General features: G+C 43.9%; 3 protein-coding genes across 3 annotated transcripts; 2 read left to right on the plus strand and 1 right to left on the minus strand.

The window, feature by feature from the left end:
* The first annotated feature begins 522 nt into the window (after positions 1-522).
* Positions 523-10733, plus strand: LOC108118968 (brefeldin A-inhibited guanine nucleotide-exchange protein 3). The gene is made up of 9 exons (XM_017231921.3): positions 523-739; positions 1219-1549; positions 2494-2627; positions 3405-4045; positions 4102-4422; positions 4484-5762; positions 5825-6195; positions 6260-6695; positions 6758-10733. The coding sequence occupies exons 2-9, from the start codon at positions 1465-1467 to the stop codon at positions 9632-9634; spliced, it is 6144 nt and encodes a 2047-aa protein (XP_017087410.2). The 5' UTR covers positions 523-739; positions 1219-1464; the 3' UTR covers positions 9635-10733.
* Positions 10734-11898: 1165 nt separating this feature from the next.
* On the minus strand, positions 11899-12667 carry PGRP-SA (Peptidoglycan recognition protein SA). The gene is made up of 3 exons (XM_017231923.3): positions 12379-12667; positions 12201-12319; positions 11899-12140 (listed from the first exon to the last, which is right to left on the minus strand). The coding sequence occupies exons 1-3, from the start codon at positions 12660-12662 to the stop codon at positions 11956-11958; spliced, it is 588 nt and encodes a 195-aa protein (XP_017087412.1). The 5' UTR covers positions 12663-12667; the 3' UTR covers positions 11899-11955.
* A 1991-nt stretch (positions 12668-14658) lies between these two features.
* fd3F (forkhead domain 3F) lies at positions 14659-24349 on the plus strand. Its single transcript, XM_017231919.3, has 5 exons — positions 14659-15917; positions 16721-16816; positions 22719-22890; positions 22947-23469; positions 23532-24349. Exons 1-5 carry the CDS (start codon positions 14689-14691, stop codon positions 23783-23785), a joined length of 2274 nt encoding a protein of 757 aa, XP_017087408.2. The 5' UTR covers positions 14659-14688; the 3' UTR covers positions 23786-24349.
* The last annotated feature ends 427 nt before the right edge of the window (positions 24350-24776 follow it).

Consider the following 24776-nt stretch of genomic DNA (forward strand, 5'->3'; position numbering starts at 1 on the left):
GTTTGTAAGAAACTCAAGAACCATTATCCGGACAAATGTCAATGGCACGTGGGGGGTGTCCAAGATACATATGTGGTCATTTGTTACTTGTATAAACCACAATTTTAAATGGCAATCATTTGTATTTATTGATTTATCGAGCCATCAATCACATAAATCCTTGCAGCTCCTTGGATTACCAGGGCTGCAAAATAACTATGGAAACGAATCAATATCTCTTAGTTTATAATAAAAGTTGATATTTTGTTATATTATATTAACTATTAAGAAAACAATGATATATATTCCATAAATACTTTAAAATTTATATGTAGTTATAAACATATATATTTTTTTATTAATATTGGAATACATTGAACTATTGTGTCAACTTTAAAGATTGGTTTTCCTAAAAAGTTTTTGTAAAAATGTATATAGTTTAGTCCTTTTTGTTATGCAGCCCTGGCTTTTTAAGTTTCAGCTGTCGATAGACGGGATAATCGAACAGCTGGCTGCGGGACATGCGCAGACATGTCCAACAGTACTACGAAACGGAGAAAGTGCTTTCTTTCGGTTCGGCTGTTGCCACAGCATTTGTCGCATCCACAGCTAACGGCAAGTGCACCTCGTCATCGTAATAAAATACAAAAAAAAAAAAACAAGAAAAACATCCAAAAGCAAGCAAATACCACAAGTGGTGGTTCACTTATGAGTTGAGATCTTTCGAACAAAGTTCTGATTCTGATGCGAATTAGAAATGGTAAAGAGGGCTTTAAGGGTTTATCGTGAATTGTTGTTTTTTTTTTTTGTGAAAATTTAAGTGACATATGGAAACGGAGGTTTTTAAAAAATTCATTATTGCAGCAGCGCCTGCACTGCACTGTGTGTGAGTTGTATGGTTGTGTGAGTGTGCGCCTGTTAATGTGCGAAAAGTTTTCAAGGAAAACGGATACACACTGTTTGAACTTTTCGAAGGTGCACAATTGCAATGGCAAAAAGTTTCAAAAGTGCAAGAAGTGACGTGACGCCAATACATACATACGTACATCCATACATATGCATGTATATGTATAGAAACTTCCTGGCGTGGGTTTGATATGCGTGCGTTTACATGTGCATGGGTGTGTGTGAGTGAGATTACATATGGCGGTAACTGTAAACATCGTTGCCAAAACGCATCTGTTACTGGTTTTGTTGCTTTTGTTTTTTGGTTTTATTGATTTTACTCCCTTTTTTCAGGCGGCAGCAACTTTGGCGCTAATTGAGTTGTTGTTGTTACCGATGGCGTGCAAAGGCGCAACAACAAATCCTACAACAACCGTTTGAGGCGGCAACGGGAAGCTAGAAAAGTAACGGTGCTCTACCACAACCACAAGCGCGGAATTTTTTTTGGCGAGCAACAGACACCCATACGCACGCACACACCACGCTCTCTTGCAGGAGAGAGAGAGAGAGAGAAAGCGGTAGAAAGTAGGAGCCTGCAATATGGAAGACCTATTCCTGCTAATTATCAAAGAATCAACGGGCACCAAACACAATGCGTTGCGGCAAACGGCGCAAATAGCTTACGGTAAGTAGCACTCCACATATGGAAGTGCAGGTGAGCAAGAAAGAGAGAGAGCGAGAGAAGGCGTCAAAGTGGCGTGACATGGACGCCGAAAAGGGGTTCATGATGTTCATTAACTTTAAAAATAAAGAGTTCTTTAGTTTATGTTGATTTATAGACTTTTTCTTTATAAAGGATAACCCCCTTTAAAGGAATTTTTGCGGTGCTCATGAAAAAAAGAGGCAGAAAGTCAGAGAAAGTATGAGAACAACGCACATTGAGAGCATGCAAGAACGCAATTTCCTTCCTTCCTTCCTTTTCTCATTGCTCTGTTGTTGTTGCCGTTGCTTTCGCCCATGTTTGTTGTTTACCGTTAGTTGCTATTTCCTTTGTGAGGATACCCTACACATTCTTGAATAGAGTACATCCATTGAGACAATTTTTATAACAAGTATTAAAATAATATTTAATATTTTCAATTCTTATTAATATTTTCATTGTTTCAATAAAGATATATAAAATAATCTAAAGAGTACATATCTGTTAATCTTTTTTACTTCCTACTATTCTTTTGTTTAATTTATTCTACGCTTTATCTTCATTTTTCAGACTTAATATGGATTATGCAAATGGCCATAATCCTTCCATTCAATGCAGGGCATGCCAACTCCCACACAACTTAAGCTTCTCTTTGTTTTCTTTGATTTTCGCTGCAGAAATGTAGGCAACGATTTGTGGCATTTGGATGGCCAGCCATCCTGCACTGAAAAATATTTATGAAACTTTTTCCCCAAGTATCCTTGACCTCAAGCACAAAGAATACTGGTTATACGCATTTTTTTTTATTTTTTTTTCATTCCTCTTATCTGGGCAGATTTTATGACTATTGCCCGGTGCGGGTTAATTGTTTTCCCATGCGATAACCGTTAATCGTTCCTAATTCCGGCCGTTGTGTCTCTCTCTTTCAGATAAACTGTACCGCCAGCATGGCATCCATCGGGATCCGTCCCATGAGCTGCGCTCCGTTTGCTTCACTGCCCTGCAGATGGCGCTGGACACCAAGCGACCCAAGTTCATCACTATGGGTCTGAATGGCCTCCATGTAAGTTGCCCCCCACATTCCGGATACGGCGATTATCGAGGTGGAGCAGCAGTGTCCTGAACGAGGGGGCTGGAGGGGGAGTAGTGGAGCCATAACAATGGCTTGACGACAACCACGGGCACACATTTTCCGGCCGGAACTTCCGGCGCACAAAGCGGATTTATCATTCCATGTGCATACAGTGGACAAAGGATATGGACATTAGGGTGGACCTTAGTTGATACTTTTATTTAAAGGTTTAATTTTATAGACTCTAAAGGATATTTTTTTATAATTTTTAAGTTTATGTATAATTTTTATTTATTTTAAAAATAATTTTATAATTTTTGTTAAGTACCACCCTAATAGAGTCATATAGAATTTACGATGTGGAACGTGTGGCATGTGGCATATGGCTATATGGGCCATTGGGGGAGTCGGCTAATTGACGGGAATCCCCTGAGACGGAAGTGACTTTTGTTTATGAGTGGTTAACAATATGGTAATCAATAATTCGTTCCTTATTCCATCCGGTATTCAGGACACACTCAGGACACGTCCCAATGCTCCTAAAAAAAAACGGGAGATACATCCTGTGATTGTTGCTTTGATTTCTTTTTTCCTCTTTTTCTCCTCTTTCCTTTATTGGCATTTCCCCCAGAGTCCTTTGAGTCCTTTTTATTGATTCCAAACATGATTAAACATGAAACTTTTATGTTTAATTACTTTCCAGTTTCTAACGGTAAAGTTTTCCTCTTGATATGTATGTATGTGTATCCTTTCTTTCCATCCGAATAGCGCGTAATCAAGGACGAGCGCTTCTACATTGGCTTGGAGCCAGAGGATGACTCCGTATGGCTGCCCTCCCAGCTGCTCCGCGCCACCAACGGCATCCTCCCGTCGACTAGCAGCGAGGACACGGTGGTGAATGTCCTACGGCTCTTCCTGGCCATGGCCTGTTCCCCGGCCTGCACCCTCAACGGACGCCTGCTCATCGAAATCCTCTCCAGGTGCGGCGAGTGCTGGGAGATGGGCTCGAGGGCCACTAAGGCTGCCTCACTGGCTGCCGCCTCCCAGTGCCTGCGCACCTTCTGCGCCTTCCTCATCGAGGAGGCCGAGGAGGTGAAGAAGACAGCTCCCGCCGGCCTGATGACCCAGACCCAGGCCTCCGCCGTCTACAACGAGGTGATACCGGTGATGCAGTGGCTCTGCAGTCGCCTGGTGGAGCCAAATGTGAACACATCACCGAACAAGAAGAGCGAGAATCCCAGCTCCCTGTACCTAACCGAGTGCATCCTCACCCTGAGCTCAGCCTTGCCCCGCAACGTCCATGCCAATCCGCACTTTACCTCCTTCCTCTGGCAGAAGTTCTGTCCCACACTGGCGGCGGCACTGGGATCACCCGGAAGGATCAATCTCGACAAGAAGTTTACCTATAAGTGAGTCACATTAAACCACATTCCAACTACGATGTCTACAAACCCCATCCTTTCAGGGACGCCCTCCACATGATCGAGAACGAAGCCCGCGGCTTCTTCACGGGTCCTGGCTTGGACGGTCCCCAGGCTCGTTGTGTTTATCTCACGGCCATCCAGTTGCTGCGCATCGCTGGTGCCCATGGCTCCCTGCGTCCCATGCTGGAGGCCCTCTTCCACCGGATGCTGCTTCTGCCGGCGCCACAGAACCGCACAGAACCCCTCCGCTGCGTGCGCGAGATCTTCAAGAGTCCGGAGCGCCTCATCGATCTGGCGGTTATACTCTATGTGGACAAGAACACAGCCCAAGGATGCAGCGATGAAATGGCCCTTTTCCGGCTGTGAGTGATTTTTTAAAGAATTTTTAAAATTAAAAAAAAAAATTAACTTTTTCTATAATAGCTTGGTGGACGCCATGGAGGAGTGCGCCTACGGAACCGGCGGAGTAGGTGGCGCCACGGAGGCCAGCCTGCAGGCCAGTGTGGAGTGTATGGTGGCTCTGCTGGACAGCTTGCAGGTGCTCTGCACTGGAGAGCTGACCGAGTCGATGATCAGCGACCAGATCGTCCAGGTGGTGAACGGACGGCATGAGCTCCTCAAGGATGCGGACTACTCTGGGCCACTGACCTACCAGAGCATGGCCCGGCTGCCGGCTCCCTACCGAGATGCGATCGTAGAGTTCCGACAGAACGTGTTCGAGACTTCGTCGGGATCCGAGAGCGAAGGTGAACCACCACATGAGCAGGATGCGGCCTCCATCGGCTCGGGAGACACCGAAGGACCCGAGGACGATGATCCTAGCAGCTCCAGTGACGAGACCTCGCGCGTGGAGAACCGCTGGCCGTACTCGCACCTGGAGGCGCCGGTGATGCCCATCCGGACGGACAGCGACAATGATAGGCAGCATGCCAGGGACTTCGCTCGTGCCCTGCGACAGGACCTGGTCCCAAAGCTGCTCCGTCTTCGGAGCTGCGTGGAGATCGACGAGGCCATGCAAGAGTTCGCATCGGCGGTGTGCCAGGAGAACAGCATGAACTTCTCGGACTTCGATTACAACCTGACGGCCATAAATGCCGATGGCATCTACCTGGCCATTTATTCCTCGCTCCTGCTCAGCCTGCAGCTGATGCGGGCCGGCTACTACGAGCAGGTGGCCTCGGGCATGGCCCACAAGGACATCCTGGTGCCGATGTCGGAGCAGCAGTTCGTGACCTCGGTGCAGAACACAGGAGTGCTGGTCTACCTCTCCTCGCCATGGCTATGCGAACTCTACCAGTCGGTGACCGTGTGCAACGTCCTGGAGGCCATGTCGCGCCAGCAGTTGGACGGAATCGGGCCACGGTGCGCCCTGGTCGATATGCTGTGCGATGCTGGAGGATTGGGTGCCACCCAAATGCTCTCCGAGTGGCAGCGCCTGCAGACAGCCACCGTGAAGCACAAGGAGGAGGAGCAGCAGCACGACAAACGCCGGGAGGCTGCCAAGAAGCTGTGCCGCCGGCTGCTCACCTGTTGCTGGGACTCGATGGTGATTGTGCTGAGCTCCGGCTTGGGTGATCTCCAGACCAGCTCCGCTTCCAACAAGCTGGTGGCGCTCTCCAAACGCACACTCCGGGTGAAGGCCAAGGCGAACAAGTCCAACGGCGAGGCGCTGTACGCCATGTGTCTGGATGGACTCCATTCGGTGGATAGAACCTTGATTTCAGTTCTGGAATATTTCACTAATTGAGATTATCTTCTTTTTAGGCGGCCACTTTGAGCAACAACCTCAACCTCCAACACCTGGCCGGTAAGATCCTGAATCTACTGGCCTCCAATGTCTGCCAGACCACCGGGCCCCGCATCTCCGCCAGCCAGGCCATGTCCATGGACGTGGTGCTCACTGGTGGCCTCAATCTGGGCAGCTACAGCGCCGACTGCTGGCCGAGCATCTTCGCCGTGTGCCGTCATGTCAGCCAACTGGAGCACGAAATCTTCAGCATGCAGAATCCATCCATATCGGGATCCTCGCCGGGAAGCAGCCGCCGCGACCTGGAGACTGGCGAGAAGCTGAGCAACGGCAATGCCCAGGACAAGCTCAATCTCTCCTCCATACCCATCGATGATGATGAGACCTGGTTTGACTCACAGACTGCTTTGACTTTCTGGAATAGTTTCTAATTCTCTGTTTCCCAAACCCAGTGTGGATGTGTACAGCTTCCTGCAGGCACCTATGCAGAGTCCCAACACGAACATCACCTCCATCCTGAAGGTCTACTCCGGCACCAACGAGACGGTCCTACTCAGCCAGAGCGACACCTCCAAGGTGCTCTGTGCCTTGTCACACCAGGCGGAGAACCTCTTTGGCGACGCCGCCGAACGTCTCAGTCTGCCGTCGTTGTGCCAGTTCCTGAAGCATCTGTGCCGCGCCTCGCGGGAGCAACTCTACAAAAGCCAGGTGGCGCGCAAAGGCAGCCGCATCTGGTGGCCCAGCAAGGGCTGGAAGAAGCTGGACTCGCTGCCCATGTCCCTGCTCCTGCACAGGATTGGCGATGTGACTCTCAAGGTTTTCCGCAGCTCTCGACCGCTGCTCCATGTGCTCAAGGTCTGGGCCATCACTGGACCGCATCTGATGGATGTGAGTACAAGCTTGGGTTTGTGGGAGTTCCATTTTCTCATATGGTGTATCCTACTTTCCAGGCTGCCTGTCATCGGGATAGGATGATCTCGAAGCGCGCCATTGAATATATCCACGACATCATCACGGCTCTCCTAGTGGAGCAATCGGAGCTGCCGTATTTCCACTTCAACGAGGCCCTCCTGAAGCCATTCGAGAACCTCCTCAGCATGGACACGGACGTGGATGTGCAGGACCAGATCGTGGCCTGCCTGTACGAGGTGGTGGAGGCTCATCGCACCGAAATCCGCTCCGGGTGGAGGCCGCTGTTTGGAACCCTGAGGAACGCCCGCAGTCGGATGCTAAACATGAGCAACATCATCGACATTTTCCGGGTATTCCTGGACTCGGATAACACTTTGGTATTCGCCAATGCTGGGCTGGATTGTATCCTCTGCTTGCTATCCTACTTGGAGATCTCTGGCGGAGGTAATAACAACAACAATAACAACTCCTGTCCAGGTGGAAGTGCCGGATCTGGATCCAATCAGCAAGAGGAGGACAACACGTTCCGGCCAACGGACTTCCTGCACGAGACGCTGCGATTTTTGGAGCGATGCTCCAGTATTTTGGGATTCATGCACAGCATGCCCAAGTGCCCCAACTTCCATTCGACGTACAAGATCAAGGGCATATCCTATACCCACATAATCGATGCCAACATCCCCAGTTCCATGGAGAACTTTACGTACTTCGGAAACGACTATCTCCAGACGCGGAATGAGCAGTATATGATCTCCTATCGGTCGCTACATATCGACAAGGACACCATTGTGAAGATCGACGAGATGGACAAGCCGTCGGGTGTGCTGAAGGTGTGGTTCCTGCTCCTGGACGGACTCACCAACTCGCTGATTGTCTGCCCCTACTCCCACCAGGCGCCCATCCTGCAGACGATCTTCAAGCTCTTCAAGAACCTCCTCGCCAGTCCGGGCATTGATTTTGGGTTCTACTGCATCAACCACCTGCTGGTTCCGATGATCCAGGACTGGCTGAGGTACATCAACAAGACAGGCGCCTCCTGGCAGCTGGTGGAGAAGAACTTCAAGCACTGCTGCTGCATGACCACGGATCTGGTGGTGGAGTTCATCGAGAAATCAGTGCCGGAGCAGCGTCGCTTGGGGGCGGGAACTAAGACGCGTCTGGCCCAGATCGTTCATCCGGCGGATAACTTGCTGTACTCCAAGCTGAAGTTTGTCACGGAGAGGATAGAGCGGGAGCAGCATCATCTGCAGAATGGCCAGGATCCGGCCTACGGGCAGCAGTACGATAGCAGTTCCAGTTCCGCCAGTTCCGAGGAGCAGCAGAAGGCCGGGGCAGGAGGAGCTGGCAACCTAATGGAGTCACCCACCAAGATCTCCGGCTCGGCCACGCTGGCACTCAAGCAACTGCTCCTCGTACTGATCGAGTGTGCCGCCCAGTCGCAGGAGGCGATTGCCAGGATATCGGTGTCCTGCCTCAAGCACGTCATCCTCTCCACGGGCATGCTCTTCAACGAGTCCCAGTGGATGATAGCCTGCTCGGCCATCCACAGAGCCTGCACCGTGACGATTGCTCCGCTGCGTCAGCTCTCCTTCGCCTTCCATGAGAAGTCCAACAGCTTCTACGGTGACTGTGCCAACGTCAAGGTGGCAGCCCGCAGGGACAGCACCCTGGAGGAGCTGTCCAGGATCTACGCACTGGCCCAGCAGGTCTTCCTGTCGGACAATCAGAGGGAGCCGGGTCAGGGCCAGGGCCAGGGTCAGACCGGCTCCACGCCGAGTGGATCGTGCAAGCTGTCGGACGACAGGAGCTACTCCTTCCTGCTCTATCCCCTCAACAATGGCTTTAACTCGAACCTGGACAACTTCGTGATACGGATACCGTTCAAGAACCTGGTGGTGGGCCTCCTCGCCAACCAGATGCTGCTCCAGCTTGTGGCCAAGCTGTTGCTGTCGCGACTGAAGTGCGTGCCCCAGGCGGTGTCCACCTGCATCTTCGATAACTACGCCGCCTCGGCATCGGCGCCCAGTCACGACTACGACCTGGACTTCCGCTCCAAGGAGATCCTGCTGCGCTGCGTCAAACAGTACTTGATGTCCGCCCTGGAGTTCGACTCGCGACCCGGTCTAAAGTTCCTCATGCAAAAGGTCTCCAACATCGAGTATGCCGCCAATCTGTACAAGCAAATGACCTCCTCCTGGATGATCTACTACATTGCCCTGGTGGACTCCCACCTGAACGACATTGTGGTCTACAATCTGGGCCCCGAGGACCTCAACTTTATCCTGGAGTCGTGCTCGCGCCTCAACACCACCACCGTGAAGAAGAAGGAGAACTTTGTGAGGTATCTGTTCTGCCTGCAGGATGCCTGGAACCTGGTCTGCGAACTCTACCTGAGCAATTCGGCTCTGCACGACATCGAGACGGGATCCTCCGGCAAACTGCGCCAGAAGCCGCCGCCACTGCAGCCCCATTTGGCGCACAAGCCCATGTGCATCTCCCTGAATGGTAACGGAGATGCCGAGATGACTGATTCCGGCTCGGGATCGGGCAGCAATCCATCGCCGACCAAGTGCGTCCAGCTGCAGGAGGAGGAGAACATAACGATGACCACGCTGATCAGTGAGTTCCAGCCCAAGTGCCGGAACAATCCGTTTGACACCAACCGCCAGGCCAAGTCCTCGGAGGCCGAGTCCATATCACCGGAAATCGAACAGCAACGAGCGAGCAGTATCCTCAAGGATTCCAATTACAAGAGGGCCGCCCTGGCCCAGCTGGTGGTGGCGTCCATGGAGCTGTTGCGCTCCCTGCCGGCCGAGGCCGAGGAGAACCTCAAGCTGCTGATGACGCCGACCATAAGAGAGGCGTTCCGACTCGTCCAGCTGCAGGGAAATGAGTTGAAGGTCAACCAGTTTTAGGCCATGCTTGTTGAGTTTTATTTTGATCTGTAGGCGCAGCCCCTGCCCCTACCAAGGATTCCATATCCCACTCCTGGTCCTGGTCCTTGATTCCTGATACCTAATTCCTAGTTCTCCCGGATCCCATGGCTAATTTAAAGCTACGTCTGCATATCATGCTCTCTCTGTCTCACAAAACTCTATCCGTCTCTCTCACAGTCAGTTGGGAGTCCACATCCGGCAAGTCAGTGTGGCTAGAATATAACCTTCATTGCTTCATAGGAATTATTTTCGTAATCTATAATCTTTCAAAACTTTAGATTTCGATTTTTCATTAAATCTTTCATTTTAATACTTAAAAGGTTTCTATAAAAAAATAACTATAACTCTTTTTCTTGCAATATACAACATATCCAGAGATCTCGTATTTATAAAGACAACTATTTCGTATTTAAATTTTAAAACATAATAACTTAAAGATCTTCTTCCAATAATTGTACATAATTGTTGCTTAAAAACATATTCCAATTATCTTAAAACTTTTGAGAAGCGTAGATGTTAAATTTTAAAGAAAATTCAATTAGTAATATGTGTGTTATAAATGTTCGTTGAAATACAAATATTTTATAAGAAACTCGTTAGCGACGTTGGCCACACTGATACCTGTCATGGCGTCCCATTATCTCTCTCTCTCTCTGTCTGTCTTTAGCCCGCAGTCCCCAGCACAGCAGGCAACCATTTCAAAGTAAAAGCTCAACATGCCAGCACAAAAAAAAAGCAAAACTATCGAAAGTACAACAAAGTCACAAGGCAAAGGATATGTGTTTTTTTTTTTTCAAAGTAAAAATCCTTTGCCGTTGAAAGGAGAAGAAATTGATGTAGAAGACGATGACGAAGCAGTTGCATCAGCAGCGTAGACAACGTAGTCCTGTACATTAAATTTAGTCAAGACTTTCTCACAAACACTCTTAGCCCGCTCCTCGATCCAGCACCGCCTTCTGATCCCAGTTCCCGCCCCCCCACTTCCTTTAGAGCACTTTTTCGATTTCGAATATTGTAAAGATGTTTAACAAGCAAGCACCAGACCTTTCCCTTCCTCCCTAAAAAAAGAAAAAAATTCCATTAAAATTATATATAAATAAAAAATATATATATATATATAAATATTAAGAATGTAAACCTATGTAAACTTATAGCGAATGTTAACTAACACAAAATCAGTGCCGCCCATTAATCCACGATTACCACCATTAAAGATTAGTCACACACACATTTACACACCACACACACACACACACCGACACAAATACATACACATAAAGCCTGTACTAAAGATATGTGTGTCCAAAGTAGTCCCACGCTGCCTTTAACAAAAAAAAAAAAACAAAAAAAGAAAAATACTTGCATACTTTTGTACCAGTGTGCGTACCTAAAAAAAAAAATATAAAAACTAAATCTTAAAAATAGTGAAAGCCACATTTAAAAACTATAAACTACTTCTAGCCACCTTGCTGCACCTCCAAAGAAGCTTATTAGACCGTATTATTTCCCAAGACACACATAGGGATCGGGATTAGGATCCTTATTTCCGATTTCCGATCCCAAAAGTAACACCAACAATCGATTTTCTCCCGCGCTCTGCTAATAGCGATACCGATACCTAAACAAAATAAAATTTCAGACAGCTATATATATATATTATAACGCCTCTATATACATACATATATTTAAAAAGATCTAAAGAGTTATATATATATATATACATAAATGTACTTATATGTATTATAGTTGCCATTTGGGTATAAATATGGACTCGATGTTGTAAATGTCTAACAAAAGGAACATTTTTATATGTGAAACTATTAGCAACAGCGCTACAAATCTATATATATATATATATACTAAAAACCACAATATATACATACATATATATATATATATATACTTGCCCATCTAAAATCTCTAAAACTTTCTCTAACAATGACTTGTAAGTGTAAATGCGAAGAGCCGCAAGTATGTAAAGGATCAGGCAGGCTATAGACTACTATATAGTACTAATACTCTCCAAGAGTGCATTTGTAACATGAATGAGAATAAACGATTCCACAACGCTTTCGCAACTTTACTAAAACAACAAACAAATGAATTCAATTCAAGGGGGGACTCAGTCAGGTGGCCACACTTCCGGTTGCTGCCACGTGGTGCTGCCAGATCAACCAAAACCTAGAAAGTGTGACCAAAGCCACAAAAAAGTATGAAATTTATGAGGAAGTATCTTCTAGCTTTCGTTTTCTTTTATTTATTGTTTTAATTTTAATTTATTTTAATTTTTTAGTTTTATTTTATGGATTGGATAACCAGTGTGGCCATTCTTGGATCTCATTGTAGAGCGTTAGTCCAGGACTCTGAGTGCTGATCACTTGGGAGCCAGCCAAGAGTGCATAATCCTCGGCTAGTTCTCCCTGTTTAACGCCACAGCTTAGAAGGCTCTTACCAGCTTGTAGAGCCGCTGGTGTGGGAAGCTTATCTGGAAGGGATTACTTGGATATAACTATTTATTTTAACGCTATTTTGAACTATAACTCACCCACAAAGTTGCCAATGAAAGCTATTCCAGTGCCATTGGCATTATAGCCATAAGTATGGGCTCCTCTGAGACCCCAACCAGTTCCCTCATAGACAACGCCATCGCTTCCGATTAAAAAGCTAAAAAATTATGTATTGGTAAGTTTTTAAGAATTTTATTCCCATTTTTTAATACTTACTTGTAACTAATATCATTGTAGTTCAGCTCATTTTGATGATAGCTCTGCATATTCTGAAGTATTTCGGCGCACTGGAGGAGTCCACTGCACTCTGCCGTGACTGTATGATGGATAACCACATACCGGATGGGTCTCACCTGGTAGTGGAGACCCAGAGAGGGCTTGCCGCCCCACTGACGCTTCAACTTAATGGTGGGACACTCATCCACCGGACGACGTCGGGGCTTCGCAGCACTAACCGCCAGAATTAAGACGAGAATGGAACTCAAGTGTCTGACAAACATGATGTTCTGGGATCTACTGAACGCCCCTGTGGCTTATCACTCGGATTTATCAGCAAAAGTTCCGGGCCGAGCTTACGATCCGCTTCAATGGGATGGGGGGGAACTCCCTCGGCACATCATTCGATTCATTTTATTTACAATCTCAAGCAAACAAAAGCTATAAAAACAGGTTGAGCTTCGTTCTGGACTGGCATTTCCGATTTTGTTAAACATCTCGATGGGGAGTACATACTTGAATTTGTTAATATATGTATATAAAATAATAAACAGTAAACAGTATATATAAAACAGTATTAGTTTCAAGAGAACCGAGATTATCAATAGGATTAGTCATAGTTCTTAGGTATTAGAACTATCAAACGCAAGTAGCTCTTCTAACTAATTAAATCTTTATTATTATATACAATTAATATTTGTCAGTAGAGAATACAGATGTCCTCCAGGTAATAACACCTGTGCCGAGGTGGAATGGTGAGGTGGAATCCCAAAGAGATGGATGGAGGAGTAATAGGTGGATGGGTGCCCGAAGGGTGCCCAAAAAGCATTGTCGATTAGACGCTTGAATGATTGCCCTAAAGTACTGGATAGCCTAGCATACAAATTACATGAACCCTGAACCCCCGGCACCGCCACCGCCACCGGCACCGGCCCGAGCCCCCGTCAACCCCTGAACCCTGTCAGCGCAAAATTGGCTAACGGACAGGCCGACCGGCGGCGGCGCACATGTTCGATTATATGGCCAAAAGGAGCGACCAAGTGGAACCACCAGCAGCACATGACCTGGTGGTACCTAGTACCTTTGTACCATAAACAGTGATGGGGGCTTACTTTTTGGGTACTGTATATAAAGGATTTTTTTTGTACCTTTTTTAAGAGAAATATTTCAAATTTGAAGAATATTTAAAGATAATTTAAAGATAAAGATGAAATAAATGTATTTTGAAGAATTAATTCTTTCTCTTTAGTTTTTTGTTAGTAATTGTTCAAGTAATGTTAAGTTTTTAGGAGTTTATTGACTTATGTTCTTAAAAATTGTATATTTTTCTTATCATTCTTTATTCTTTTTCATAATAATCATATCATAATTATTATTTGTGAAGTATTATAACTTTTATTTAGAAATACCTTATAGACCTTTGTTTGAAATGCACTATACAGTTTTGAAGAAGATACTATACTATTTTTTCCTTAAATGATAGTAGATAATTATTTTCTTGAGATATTATATATTTTTTCTTTTAAGAAAACTCAAAAAACTTCATAGTAAGTATTTGAAGCTATTTCTAGAAACTTATTTTTAAATCAAAGAACTCTCTAATATTTTTTTAAATATACAAAAATAAACAATCAAATATTTTTGTCTACCTAATTTTTCAAAGAAGTTTTTCTCATAATTATAATATTTTATTAAAACCCATAGATATATTTTTTTTAAATTAATTTAAAACCCTTATAGTCGTCATCACTCTTGCTAATAAAGTGGGCTAAAACCTGGTAGGTGGGGGAGGCTTTCGGCGGATATATTCTCTCCGCCGATTCCGCGGCTCTATGTGCTTGAATGCACATGGAAATGGAATCGAATCGAATCGAAAAGAATATAGAATATAGAATGGAAATGAAAATGGAAGGAATCGAGAAGGGGCATAGAGGGATGGACGAGGCGCAGGCGCAGGCCACCTGAAACTGCTCAGCTGGTTCTCCCGAGGGGAGGGCGGACAGACCATCCAAACCTGGCAGACCCGAGGCCCGAAGTACCCCGATGTTAACGAAGTACTTACCATTTTATTTGTCGAAACTTCCAATTGAGTTCCTTACCAAAAACATATTGGCATTCCGTGTCCAGTTGCCTCGCGAGAAGGTTGAGTTTTCGATTAAAAACTACATCTACAACTATATCTATTTTCAAACTATTTTTTTTTCCGTGAAGTGCCTTAAAAAATAGATATATATATTTCTTAAAATTTTAAAAATATAACAAATATTTTGTGTGAAAGTGAGAGAGGTTTAGAGAGATACAGATCGAACCATGATTGTTAATATGCCACCCGTTGGTGGATCGGCGGCGGGAAGTCCCCCCAATAATAATAATAATAACAATAATACCACTAATAATAACACTACCAATGGCTATAACTTTTTGAAGCGGAAGTATGTGGAACAGGAGCTGAGCCTGGGCCAGGATTTCGAGTCGCTGGAGTCATCGAATCCCTGGAAGAAACGCCATTTGGATGCCTACGATGCGGGGGACTTGCAATTCCACCTGCAAATGGATCAGCCGGCGGCTGTCAAAGATTCGGTTAGTGCCGATCCTGCTACTCCTGCCACAGGATCGAGTTTCATCAACGATCTGTTCGCCTATGATACCACACTTCTGGTGCCCACTCCGACTCCCACGGCCCACTACTCCACGCACTGCCCGCCGTCGGCTGGGGGCAGTGGCGCTGCAGGTGGCGGCGGAGGAGGAGGTCCTTTGGAGGACAATGGCGGCTGGCAGGCTGGGGAGTTGCTGGAGCTGGATCATCGCTACAACTCTGGGCTGCAGGCCGAGTTGGGCCAATTGAATGCCACATTACCACCTCCTCCTCCACATCAACAGCAGCAGCAACAACAACAGAATCCTGTCCCGACCGGAAGTCCTAGTTTTCTCTTCCCACAAAAGCAACGGATAGTAACCACTGGAAGACGCACTTCCTCGGGCTCTGGGTCAGGATCGAACGGCGTCCAGGAGGCCACAGAAACCGATTTCGAGGACAAGAATCTCTCCTGGCTGCTCAACTTCAAATTCGACGAGTTTCCCCATCTCTCGCCGCACAATCAGGCCGGAAACGGAAATGGCCAGCCCGTGGTTCTGCCCGAGGGCAGTGCCCCGCTTCCAGGATCATCATCGGCCTTAGGCCACTCACCCTGCCAGTCCACCTCGCCCACACCCGCATCTGCAGCCGGCTCCCTAGCAGGATCCACATCCGCATCTGCCATTTCCGCCTCCGCCACAAACTCGAATCATTCTCTGATTTCTGATCAGAGAGCCAGATCTCCAAAGAATTGTGCCAGTACAGGAATGCCGGTGGGAGCAGGTGGTGTCAGTAGTGGCGGTGGAGGAGGAGGCGTGGCGGCTGGAGGTCCGGCCGGAGGATCTGGTTCGAACAAAACCGGACGCAAGTTCGAGGAGCTCGTTATGGAGGTCACCTCCGAACTGGACGGCAATGACATGATCGTCGCCGAGCATGTTGTGGTCGAGGATACCACCTCCAAGGCGTAAGTATAAGTTCTTAAAATTATCTTTATTTTAAAACCAATTTTAATATATTTTTTTTTAATTTTAATTTTGATTTTGTAGCTTTTCTTATGGAAGATTGTTTTGTGGAAAATTTTGGATACTGTGTTTTGAGATTATCTTAGTTTTCAAAAACGTTTTTATGTTAGTTTTAAACTTTGAAAGTTTTCAAAACTTTTTGAGATAAAAATATGATACTTTTTAAGGTTTTTAAAAAGATTCTTTAATATTAAAGTTCTATAAAAGTTTGTTTAGTTAAAAAAAAACGAAAGGAAATCAATTATTTCTGAAAATACGTGTATGTTACCATAGATAGTATACATATATCACAAATTATTAGAAACAATATGATTATATATTAGAAATTAAAAATCTGAATGTTTATAATTCTTCTTATTTCTTAAATCCTGAAACATATAACTTTTAAAAACCTATTTCAAACAGGAAACTATTTATTTAAACTTTAAACCTCAAAAATTATTTGTTTCTTATTAGTTATACCACCCATTTTAATAATTAAAAATTCTATATTTTGTATAATATTTATTTTTTTTAATATTTTCCTAACTAATATTTCTGATTTGTGCGTTTCTCCATTTGCATTTTCCATTTGGCTTCGCCGTTCCACCAATCGATGCCGTTTTACGAACCCAACTGAAATAAACCGAATGAAACAACCACCCGGACACCCCGGCCACCCAACCACCTGACAAAATTCCACCTGAAAATCCACCCATTTGCCCACCCACCTGCGACTGGGAAACAACCACCGCAAAACAAGCAGGCCAAAGAAACCACCGTTCACCTACACGGAGCTCATAGAATACGCCCTCGAGGACAAGGGTGAGCTGACTGTGTCGGGTATATACCAGTGGATATCGTAAGTACTTGCTCGTAAGCAACCACCCCACCCCAGCCCAAATCCCACCTCCCACTTCCAACCACCCACCCATTCTCTTTTTGATGGACGCCATTTTGTATTTGGAGGAAAGGGGATTTTCTTTTTTTAGGCTTTTCTTCCAAAGAGTTTCTTTCCCAACCGGATGTAATTAAACAAATCTCAAGCATTTCCCGGATTGGCCATTTGAATTTGCAACTCGAGGTGTTGGTCGTTGTGTTGTTACTGTTCGTTGTTAACCAAACAAGTGCAACAACCGAACAACAAAATCAACGAAAGTGCCAAAAGTTTGCAGCTCGTAGGATTTATGGCTTGGAAAATTGCATTTTCTTGGCCATTTTTTCCCCCTTCTGTTTTTTTTTTTTGTGTGTGTTTTCCAAACTATTTACGTTACAAACTATTTGCGTTTTTGCGTCAACAAGTTGTTGACAATATTTTCGTTATCGGGGCTATAGATGGTGTTTGAAAAATATTTCGAATAATGGGGGCCATCAGTAAGGTATTTTGGGTATTTTGGGAGGGTTTTTAGAAAATTGTTCATTTGGTTTCATTGGGAAATAGTTACAAATAGATCCTTATACTTGTAGATGTCTAGTAACTAAAGTGTTTTTATAAACTAGCTTTGGTTAGAACAATTTTTTTAAAATTTTGATTTTAATATTTTATGTTGTTTAAGTTCATTTAACGACTTACAACATTTTTGAATAGACATTAATATATGTAGTGTCTGCATTTATTTATTATATGTATTTCCAAAATCTATAATCTGTATCTTGGATATCTTAAAATGGGCTTTGAAAAGGCTAAAAATATTCTAGATAAAAAATACTTACTGAGATTTATAAAACAAAACCTCAAAAAATTATATCTTTAAATTAGATATCCGAATTCCAAAACTAGTTGGTTTATAATACATAGAATAGTTCCTATGATTCACTTTATATATCTTTCTTTATATATAATAACATCCCAAATAGCCTTTTATCAGGTCTAGTCATATTTTTGTTGTTGTTTATAGTTATATAGTTTATATAGTTTATGATAATTAACTACTTTTATACCTTCTTATAGACAAAACCACCCCCTGGGTTTTCCACCTCGATTTTTGGGGCTTTTCCAAATAGGTATAGTTGGAAAATGTCAATTCGTAAAGAAGCATAAACGGAAAACTTTTAACACATTTTTCAAGGTTCATTAATTTGACATTTCTTTGGATCCGTGTCCCCCCCTAGTCCGTAAACTTATACCCCCCTTCGGAGCACCTGTTTTTTTGTGTACCTCCCCTTTCGGAATCAGTGTAAATATTTGAAGCCGCAACCCAAAATGTTGCGTGTAAATATCCTATATAAATTTACATATAAAACCACCACCAACCTTTCCACCCAACTCCCCATTATTTCTTTTTTTTTTGGCAAAGTAACGGTAAATAATTTATGACATTTGCCCATCACATCCCCCCCTTTTCATTTCGTGTAATGAGCCAACAGTCCGAGCCGAATATCTCAAGCCTTGACGAAAGTTTTCCTCCACGGATGGGGGAACTTTTCATTAACCATTCACAAATTTGCTTTGCGGGGAAAGGTTTTCAAAGGATTTTGGAAGTGGGAGGTGGAAGCCACTTCCCCCCCTACCCCCCTACCTACTTCAGGGCCGTGTCCTCGTGCAGTCAAGGCAAAATTGACGCCTGCGCAGTTTCCCCTCCGAATAATGTCCTGCAATGGTACATTCCTCGCCCACGCGACCCAGGTCCCAGCCCAGGCACCCTCCCAGGCGGGCACAGGTACTGGGACCTACTCCCATCCCCCGATATCCTTAATCGTTTTACCTTCGTTCTGGGGTCCTGGCAATTGCCCATGAAATTTCCACACGGCTCACAATAATTATTAATTGCGGGCCATACGAAAACAGGACATAGGGGTTAGAAATTATACGAAAGGTATAGGAGGGTAACAGGAGTCAGGACCTATACCTTCCGGCTTTTCTACACCTTTTACATGCATCATTGCATATCCAGGGATCAGGTGTTTGACATGCTCATGCCACTGCCACACAAAAAAAAATAAGGATATACATACAGACATTTATGGAATAAATGTTTATAAACTAAAGAGCAATTATACGAATAGGTTTTAAGGGGTTAAGTGGGTTAATCGAAAGGGTGGGTCCTCTTCCGGTCAATTTCCACACGCTGGCATATTGAGTGTTTATGGGTTGCGGATCATGCTTGATCGGTCAGGACATGTGGCAGGATCAGTGGCTATATATTTGGGTTCCTTCAGCACCCATTTATGGGTGATTTTGGACAGAGATAGTAGGAGTAATTATTCAAGAATACTTGAATAATTTATTTAAAATATTAAGGTCCTTAATAGATCCTTCCTCCCTTGAGACATATTTAAGAAATATATTCTTTTGTAAGAAAATTATATAAAAAACCTTGTCCTAACTCTGATCTAAGATCTGAAACGATGTTCTTGGGATAACTTGGCAACTTGGTTTTTTTGCCTTCAGTGGGCGTGGCCAGTTGGGAGTTACGCCCCCCTAAAAAAAAGAAAACAAACCAATTGCCATTAAAAAGTTTTTCATTTTTCCCAACCGAAATGAGGCAACTTCTGGGTTTTTATTTTTTGGTTTTCTGTTTTTTTTTTTTTGGTTCTGGCCATAAATTCAGGCAATTTCTTTTATTGGCTAGATGGAGGGGCAGATCCAAGGGGGGGTCAGAAGTAGAAGGAGGAGTCCTACGTGGACGACCCAACGAGCCGCAACAATTTATGAACTGACTAGCGCACTGCAATAAATACGTATATATGACGGTGATTTTGAATTTATATGTACATCTATATATATATATAGTCATCCCTAGTCGGATCCGTAGAAGTAGTTGCCCAGTCTGGTGGTCCGGAGTCCTTGCTGCCATGTCAAAAAAAAAAAAGAAAAATAGGAAAAAAAATGAAAATGAAGCGGCTTGCGTGCCAGGCACTTCCCGATACGGTTCGGCCCATTTGGGCCTCCGGTTCTTCACTTCTCCGGTGGTTCTCTCCAGCTCTCCGGCACTTTCCGAGTCCGAGCGACCAGTGCTGTCTAAACGGTGGGTCGGGTTAATGGATGGGAGACGGTAGATGGGTTCTGGCAGCAACTGGATAGTCAATTACATATCACCTCCACCTCCGGGGATGGACAGCCGGGAAGGTCCCACAATCCTTCAGTGTTAGCCTCGTTTTTCGCAACTAAATAAATCAAAAACAAATAATATTCAAAGTTTACACTGTTAAATTAAGGTTATAGAATTTATTAAAATATTTTTAGGTATTTTTTTTAAGCCATGAAATGAAATAATAGGCCATTTTTTAGCCTTTTAGGCTTAAAACTAAGGATAGGATTTAGGATAGGAGAGGATAGGGAAATTTTTAATATTTTGAGTTATTTATTAAGGCTCAGAAAATTATATAAATAATGAAAAATAACAAGAAACCTTAAGGGAATATTTTAATAATATTTATTTTCTTAAAACCTTTGCTTTCTTCCAAAAATGTTTTTCCTAGCAAGTACCTATTAAAAATTTCTATATTGCATGTTTCATGACCATTTATTAATATTTAAAAAAAATCTAATATATGTATACATCTATATCTTTATAAAATGGGGGGTGTATGCCTTGGCATGCCGTGTAATTCGACAATTTCATATACCAGACACGGACATCAGAAAAAAACTAAAAAAATAAACTAAAATTTCATTGACAACGATGACGAGGCTGATAGTGGGTATTTGATTTTTGCTTTAACTTAACGAAACCACTCAGGCCTCCCTGGGACCTTAGACCACCCACAAGCCCCCATCATCAAAAAAAAAAAAAAATAATATCCTTCGAGGGGGAGAGAGTGGAAGCCTACTTGAAGCCTGAAGGCACGTTGACAATTCGACAAGTGCGACAGTACAGACATATATTTATATACATATCCTTAGTAAATAGTGGAGAGTGTATATATGTGGTCTATATCGATTGGTTGAGTGCATGATTAAGTCAAGACAGTCATGCATTCAAACCATAAACTATCCCAGGCGAGCTCTCAATGAATGAGTTAATATTTTCAAATTTACAAGGCAAGAAGTAATGGTATGGATCTAATGATATATATTTATTTATTTCAATAGAACCTCCTTTGAACCACCTAACTCTAAAATCTATATGATTTCTAGTAATAGTCCTACTGGCTCCCCAACTCCTGAATATCCTTTTAGGCAATTTCAAGTGCCACATCATTCAACTCCATCGGTTGATGCGTCATGACGGGTGGTGCCTGCGTGCCAAATTCCACGAATATTCCCCTATATCCTCCTAGATATCCATTTATACTGAAATATATATATATTTTTGTATCTGTAAGATACATACATATGAAGTCACCGGCAGTTATCAGGACATTGCCGAGGGGTCATTAAGGACTCCATTTCCTTCTGCCATGGATTTCCATATTTCATTTCACTCCATTTATGAGTCGTCATTTTTTTTTCTCTGGTTCCCAAACCAGTAAAAGTAAAAAGAAAACTACGAAAAGAAAAACTAAGGAAAATGGAGAAAAATAAAATGAATGGATGGACTCCCCACCAATTTTAGTTCGCGTGCTGAAATTTTTTGGATTGCTTTTGAGCTTCGTGGGCGTGGATTGAATCCAGAGGTAGGGTAAGGGATATATATATATATATTTTTTTTTTTTTGGTAGTGGAAGTGGCAGTTAACCAATGACATAGCCCGTAGCCTGACCCCGGGGGTTGTTTTTTCCACCTTTTGTGCGGCGCGTGTCGCCCACCTTTCTTCATTTCTGCTCCAAAACGTAATTTGAAATACTTTCCATTTTGTTGCCCCGTCCCTCCCCAATAACCCCACCCATTCGGGCCAGTCAGTCCGACCGACAAGTCCACCACCCCACAAAAAAAAAAAGGAATCCCTTACCACCTCTCCAAAATCCTGGCACGCGATGTCCTTTCCGGTCCTCGCTGTTTCCTCTTTACATCTGGCAAGAGGGGACCTGCCAGACGGTGGGTGAGGGGGTCTATACTCCATGCATACTCCCATTTTTCCAGCCACCTACCACCTACCTTCCGAAAATCGCCTGTTCGTGACTCGTCTATATGGAAAGAGAACAAAATATAAAAGAAAAATATATGTGGATATATGTACATATATAGTAGAAAACGACGCATAATTTGTGCCAGTGGCGCTGTCCGTGTCCCTGTCCATGTCCATGTCCCTGTCAGTGTCCATGTCCGTATTCTACATCCACATCCACATTCATTTTCCCTTAGTTTTTCCCCATTTTCCATTTCCATTTCGAGTGCATTTGTGTGAGTTTCTGGCGCAGTGCTGTTCTGTGATGACGTGTTCCGTGGAAATTGCCTCGTTTCCGTTCTATTGTCCGTTGTCCGTCTGTCCGTGTGTCCGTCCAGTGTTTTTTTACCCCCTTTTTGAGTTTGGATTGGCTGGCTCTTGGAAGGGTTGGAGCCTTCAATGGCTATTGGTCAACGTAGAAATGGGCCAACTGGTCACTCGGAGGGCAGGGATTGGTCAAGGTAGTAAATAATGGTTAGTAACTAATGAACTAGTATGGATTTTTCTTTTAACTATAAACTAGTGACTAGTAACTAGTAATAGATCATACAAGTTACGGGTATTATAGGTTAGGTCGACCGATAGGTTGGGTATTTCAATTGTTTGTCGCCTTAAGCCTTAAGGACTCTTCTGGAAATATCCTTTGGAAAAATAAATAAATAAAAAATAGCAACTTGTGACTAGTTTATTTTTAAATTTATTTATTTTTTTATTTATTTTTAAACTCCAAATTAATTACTAGTAATATTTTAATCTGTATATCTTTCATTTCAGTGACCGCTTTCCCTACTACAAATCCAATGATGATCGCTGGAAGAATTCCGTGCGACACAACTTGTCTATAAATCCGCATTTTCGTAAAGGAGTCAAGGCGCCACAAGGGGCAGGCCACCTGTGGGCCATTTCTAGCGGGGATTCGGCCGAAAATGTTTTAGCCTGGGAGCATGTAAGTGTTTAAAACATATCATAAACTAAAATAATTACTAAACTTTATCCTTTTAGAAAAAGCAACGTCTGGATTTGTTCTTTAAAATGGAATCCATTAACCGAGAGCGTATACAACATCATCAGCAACAGCTCCAGCAACAGCAGCAACAACATCAGCAGCAACAGCAACATCAGCAGCAACAGCAACAGCAGCAACAGAATTGTCAGTCGCCGCAACAGCAACATGCAACACAATCGAACAGTTGCCTCTACGATGAAGCGGCTGTGGCGGCTGCCACTCTAACCCAGGAGATGCTGCAACACCAGACCCCCAATAACGCAGCCGGCGAGTCTCAGCCCCCGAATCATTCGCACGCCCATGTCCATCACAATCACAATCATTCCCACAATCATTCGCAATCACATTCGCATCACAATCATCAGAGCCACCAGAGACTGTTGCCGTTCAACGATCTCCTGAGTGACGATGAACTCCGGAAGACGGCCGGCCAGATCTTGAACGGCATCCACCGGGAAGTGGAGGTCCAGTCCGTTAACTCCATCATCAGTACTTACCACGATGTGCTGTTAGATAATGGTGAGTCTTGATTTTGATCTTTCAGATCTCACATAATCATATATCTTCTTCGTATTCTATAGAGGATTATCTGAATCCAATACACAAGGATGTAGTGGTCACGGAGAGCGGTCTGAGGCAGCATCATGGCCATAACCTGGCCGGTGGCAGTGGCAATATGAGCAACTCCCAGTACTACATCACTGAAATAGATCCCATGGAGCTGGGCATACAAATGTCGCATCAGGTGGAACCGTCCGAGGAGGAGGTCCTCTTCAGCGACGAATTCAATCTGAACTACTTTGGTTATAATCCCGGTAGTGATATTGTCGCTTGACCGCGAAAACAGCAGGCAGCTCCACCAGCTCCCGCCCAGCCAAGCAATTGAATTGGAAAACAATCGTAACTGTAGCCCATATTCTTAGATACTTCTAAGCCAACTCTAAACGAATACTAGTCACACTTACTAACCAGTAACCACCTACCCATCATCCATCATCCACTATCCCACTAACCCTCATCGTCATTATAAAGAAACTCCAAATGCCCCCCTCTATGTATAGTCTAGTCTTGAGTGTACCAATGCAAGTCCTATATTCGTATGTGCCCTAATATATCTATTTTTTTTTTGTGTGTACTTTAGTTGAATACGTAGCGATTAAGTAGCTTCCTAGCCATAAGTATCTACCCCTATACATATACGTCTATACATACAATACATATACGGATTAAATTCCAGATACTTGACACCATGTACCCTTGCTCGTCTCTGAATTTAGTTAAGTGTTTTTACCAGTGTAGTCGAATATCCAAACAAAAAAAACCAAAACAAAAACGAATACGATCTCCTTCTCTAAATAGGACTAGAGCCGATGTGTTTACTACTACCCATGTCCGTAGAACTATATGGCACCTAAATGGTTTTATTCAATATGGCAAAAATAAAACTTTTTTTACTAAAAAGATAAAAGTATTTTACAGATTTTTTAACAAAAGGTTAACAAAGGGACGCAACAGCCACTTGTTGGTACAAGTTTCTCGAGAATCGGATAAGAATTGCCAAAGATATAGCCATCGGAAGGGGTCGGGTATGGAAATCCAGGATTCTGCAGGGGTCTCCCCACAAAAATTGGAAAAAAAATTTAAAAAATAGTTTGTTGTCAGGTTTTGATGCATATTGGTGGCAAATCGATATACAAATCGATTAAGGTACTCCGCTTGAGAATCGGATAAGAATTGCCAAAGATATAGCGACCGGAAGGGGTCGGGTATGGAAATCCAGGATTCTGCAGGGGTCTCCCCACAAAAATTGGAAAAAAATTTAAAAA

Source organism: Drosophila bipectinata, chromosome XL (genome assembly GCF_030179905.1).
Source record: "Drosophila bipectinata strain 14024-0381.07 chromosome XL, DbipHiC1v2, whole genome shotgun sequence".
Taxonomy (NCBI): Eukaryota; Metazoa; Arthropoda; class Insecta; order Diptera; family Drosophilidae; genus Drosophila; species Drosophila bipectinata.